The 4,581-nt window shown below is 34.3% G+C and overlaps 1 protein-coding gene across 1 annotated transcript; it reads right to left on the bottom strand.

Annotated features, from left to right (window-relative positions):
• Positions 1 to 540: 540 nt before the first annotated feature.
• On the bottom strand, positions 541 to 4,581 carry LOC143605387 (NADPH:adrenodoxin oxidoreductase, mitochondrial-like). The gene is made up of 10 exons (XM_077081526.1): positions 4,465 to 4,581; positions 2,956 to 3,060; positions 2,599 to 2,712; positions 2,461 to 2,514; positions 2,125 to 2,241; positions 1,346 to 1,455; positions 1,136 to 1,209; positions 986 to 1,047; positions 701 to 899; positions 541 to 608 (listed from the first exon to the last, which is right to left on the bottom strand). Exons 1-10 carry the CDS (start codon positions 4,576 to 4,578, stop codon positions 541 to 543), a joined length of 1,017 nt encoding a protein of 338 aa, XP_076937641.1. The 5' UTR covers positions 4,579 to 4,581.

Below are 4,581 nucleotides of genomic sequence, written 5' to 3'. Positions count from 1 at the left end.
CATAATATGTTTTCAAGTTGAAGGTCAAAAATAAAAAAGGAACATTTGCAAGCGTACAGAAATAATATAAAGAAAAAACTGCATAAATGGTCCCTGTGGTTTGATCATATTGCAAGGTTGGTCCCTATCATTCGGTCCATAATGTTAATCCCAGCTAGGTTTCTACGAAAAAACTGATGTCATGTGCCATTCGTGTTAGGGTAATTGTGTCTTTTCAACTTTGGAAACCTAGCAAAATGCTCTAGCATGTTTGGAGCATTTTCAAGTTAGGGTCTAAATATTATGATTTAAACAATTAAAAAAAAGAAGGAAAATGTAAAATGACAAACATACACGCAACCCTAAAAACTAACTGTGATTAACAGTGAAGACTAAACGTGCAACCCTCTCACAAATGTTTGGACTATCTATGTTTACAATTTTTAACCTCTAGGGACCAAACTTGCAACACGGTCAACTCACAGGGATGATTTGTGCAATTTTCTCTTATATAAAAATGCACTCATTTCTAAAATAAAATTATATAAAATTAAACAAAATTTACCCGCATTTCAAATCCTCATACTTCCCTGTACCAACTGCAATCTGACTTCCAGATCCCGCACTTCCTGTCATATTACCAGTTTTACTAAGAACCATTTAACATCCAAAAGTCAACATATTCATCAAACCAGTAACACAAAAGTCAACACCTCTATACCTTTAAGTGTTGTCTTTTCAAAACTCACACCACCGACATGGCCACTTCTGTCATTTGATTCTAGAAACTTCTCGGGTTTCCGGAAGAACGTGAAGTGGAGTTCTGGTTGACCAGAAGTTGGATGGGTTTGACTTGATAAAGATGCCTTGGCCAACAAGTCAAATACCCTTTTCCGTATACGACTGTTCTTCATTTCTTCCTTCACAAAACAAACTACCTCAGTTGAAACAAAAAAACATAACAATTGCTTTGACTAGTCAAACCAAAGCTGAAAAATGGGTTAACCTCGTCTGCAGCGGTTATTTGGAAATCATCTTGTTTGATGTTAACATACAAATCCTTGAGAGCTGCAATCAAAAATCAAAAATTTTACAAGAAGAAAATAATATATTGTTTTATTACTTTTTGAGCATTTAATAAAACCACAAAAATTACCAAGAATTTCCCGTAGCTCTTTTGCGGTACAAGCTGCTTGTACGGGCCCACGCCTACCGACAAGATAAACTTTCCTGTAAAAAATAAATACATACACCAGACATCAAACTAAAATGTAGAATTAGTCTTTAATTATTTATTTATTTATTTATGTATTTATTAATTTACTTATTTATTTATTTATTTATTGTTGAAGTCGTGATTGTTAACCTTATGGAGCTTTCCTTAAGTGCAGCCAAAGCATGGCTGGCAATATCAGTTGTCGCCAACTCAGCAGGTTGTTTTAAAAGAATCCGTGCAACATCAAGAGACACATTACCCTAAAAGCATATGAAAATGATAATTTCAAAACATATGTTTGCTTAAAATACAAAAAACTTTACAAAAAAACACACGTAACCTTTTGTAACTAACTATAGTATCATCGCGACAGATGAACAAACTGATATTGTTCGCTCATTAAAAAAATGATTTTCTTTGTGTTTGTTTGTTAATTTCATTAGCGAACACACATGGACACAAGCGTACATATATCAATCCAAAAAATAAAAAATCAGCATTCTTAAGATCAAGAATAGACATAATCACCCAAAATAAATATAAAAAGTACTTGCATAATTGTCTAAAAATAATTGACATAATAAGCTAAAAATAAAAATAAAGAAAAAAAATAACTTTTAATGACCAGACATAAACAAATGAACATTAACAAACGTAAATGAATGAACATAAACGAACACATAGCCGAACGTTGACGAACACATCTGAACGAACGTGGCCTCTGTTCATGTCTGTTCAACTGATTAATCAAACGGTATTCCTTGTACGTTTTATTCATTTATTAAATGAACATATGTATTCACAAATGGTTCACTGAACGTTTGATTCGTTTACAGCCCTAACTACAACCCCAATTGACTGATATAATATAGTTTAAATAACCACCTCTAATCTAGCTTATGCACAAACATTACATATATGTAAAGTACCTGGCCCAAAACAATGGCTGTGTCTGTGTTCTTTAAGTCTGGTGCCAGCTGGCAGAAATCCGGGTGTCCATTGTACCACCAAACAAACTCTCTAGCTGAGTGCACACCTCTCAAATCCTGCAATAGTTACAAAAAATTTATATTATTTCAATCATAAGCAACTTCTTTTATAAAACAATTTAAAGAGTTTTACAGATTGAAGATACACTTTTGGCAACTTTTTGAGCCGTTTGATAATGTTTGGCCCCTTCTACCGTCTTCCTTCTAAGCTAATCTTTTTTATTTGACCCGTTTAACCCGTTAAAAATGTGTGAAAAAAACATAAAAGTAGCATACCTCTCCTGGAATGCCAAGATTCCTATCACTTTCAGCACCGTAAGCAAGCACAACCTAATTCAACGGCATATGATTGTAATTATACACATATTGTTAAAGATAAAATAAAATAAACTCAAAAGACTGTTTTACCCTTACCACCTGATACATTTGGCGAAGCTCAGACAAAGAAACCGAAGATCCAAGAGTCACATTCCCAATAAACGAACACCGTTCATTATGCGCAACACGAGTAAATTGGTTGGTGACAATCTGTTGCAAGTTTTCTGGTCAACTAAATCCATTAACATGATTTGTTATCATGATGAACAAATAAATATAAAATGATACATTTCATTTTGACCCGTTTTATACGTTTATATCGTTTCATGTCATTTTTTAGTTGTTTTGTACAAAAAAATAAAATTAAAAAAATGCTGATTTGGCGGCCATTTGTCATTTTAATGTGTATCCATATATTCTATGTGGCATTTAACGATTTACTTTGAACTATACCTTCGTTTCAGGGTGATCGGGTGCTACACCAGATCGGACCAATCCAAATGGTGTTGGCAGTCTATCAATGATGTCAATTTGTGCATCTTCATGTGCTTTCAACATCTATTAACAGTAACGAGAATAAAACTCCCATCAAAAGCATATTCATAGTCACTAATGAATATGTCAAACTCATTATTATTATTACCAATGACAACAACTGTATTATTAATCCTCTTTCTAATATTCACATAGCATATTATCAATAAATTTAGCAGCTCAAATTGAAATGACTAGAACAGATTGAATTGCAATTCATAGCCAATAATCTATAATAAACATAAGTCTAGGGTGCAAACTAGGCAAGCAGCTCACGAGCTACTTAAGATCGGATCGATTAGAAGCTCGAAACGAGCCGAGCAGCTCGTAAGCTACTAGAGATCGGATCGATAAAAAGCACAAAACGAGCCGAGCAGCTCGCGAGCTAAAGAGATCGGATCGATAAAAAGCACAAAACGAGCTGAGCAGCTCACGAGCTATTAGAGATCGGATTGATGAAAGACTCAAAACGAGTCGAGCAGCTCGCAAGCTACTAAAGATCAGATCGATAAAAGGCTCGAAACAAGCCGAGCAACTTGCGAGCTACTAGAGATCGGATAGATAAATATCTCAAAACGAGCCGAGCAGCTCGCGAGCTACTAGAGATCGGATACATAAAGATCTCAAACGAGCCGAGCAGCTCACGAGCTACTTAAGATCAGATCGCTAAAAGGCTCAAAACGAGAGGAGCCTGATCCTCAAACAAAGCTATTTAAATAATTAAAAATGTATATAAATGAACTAATAAATAAAAAATGAGCCGAGCTTAGGCTCGTTTGAAGTTTTTCTCAAAATATACAAAAATAACTAAAAATGTATATAAACTAAGTAATTAGAAAACAAGCCGAGCTTAGGCTCGTTCGAAGTTTTACTCAAAACATATAAAAATAACTAAAAACGTATATAAATTAAGTAATTAGAAAATGAGCCGAGCTTAGGCTCGTTTGAAGTTTTTCTCAAAATATATAAAAATTACTAAAAACGTATATAAAGGAAGTAATAAATAGAAAACGCGCCAAACTTAGGCTCGTTTGAAGTTTTTTCAAATATATAAAAACAATTAACAAGCCTAAATAAATTAAGTAATAAATAAAAAACAAACCAAGCTCGAGCTTAAGCAAATGACTCATGAGTTTTCTCGAGCCAGAGCTTAGGCTAGTTTAAGGTTTTTCTCTAAACATATTAAAATAACTAAAAACCTATATAAACAAATTAAGTAATTAACTAAAAAATGACTCATGAGCCGAGCTCGAGCTCGAGCTCAAGACTTCGTAAGTCAAAACGCACCAAGCTCGGCCTCGTTTAACTCGGTACACAAACACTTCATCTAAATTGACCTACAATTCCGATAAACCCTAACTATTCTCACTATCTCACTATACTTAACATAAACAATTAAATTATAATAATAATAAGAGAGAGTAGAACCTTCTCGGCGGTGTAGAAACCGGCCGGACCGCTGCCGACGACGCAAACACGTAGCGATCGAATGGTGGCAGCGGAAGAAAATGATCTGGTAATCATTGATCGGATAATAGTCATGGT

Source organism: Bidens hawaiensis, unplaced genomic scaffold (assembly GCF_021521415.1).
Source record: "Bidens hawaiensis isolate Kalapana, Puna unplaced genomic scaffold, B.hawaiensis_p1.1 tig00069269_1, whole genome shotgun sequence".
NCBI lineage: Eukaryota > Viridiplantae > Streptophyta > Magnoliopsida > Asterales > Asteraceae > Bidens > Bidens hawaiensis.
The sequence above is the reverse complement of the archived record's forward strand: the minus strand, read 5'-3'. Positions and strand labels throughout refer to the sequence as shown.

What these genes read in the sequence shown, in the direction of transcription:
- LOC143605387 (XM_077081526.1), bottom strand. Translation starts at nt 4,578, where the DNA reads ATGACTATTATCCGATCAATGATTACCAGATCATTTTCTTCCGCTGCC. An exon ending in CCGATCACCCTGAAACGAAG is followed by an intron (nt 2,713 to 2,955) that starts GTATAGTTCAAA and finishes AACTTGCAACAG; the next exon opens with ATTGTCACCAACCAATTTAC. An exon ending in TTCGCCAAATGTATCAGGTG is followed by an intron (nt 2,515 to 2,598) that starts GTAAGGGTAAAA and finishes CCGTTGAATTAG; the next exon opens with GTTGTGCTTGCTTACGGTGC.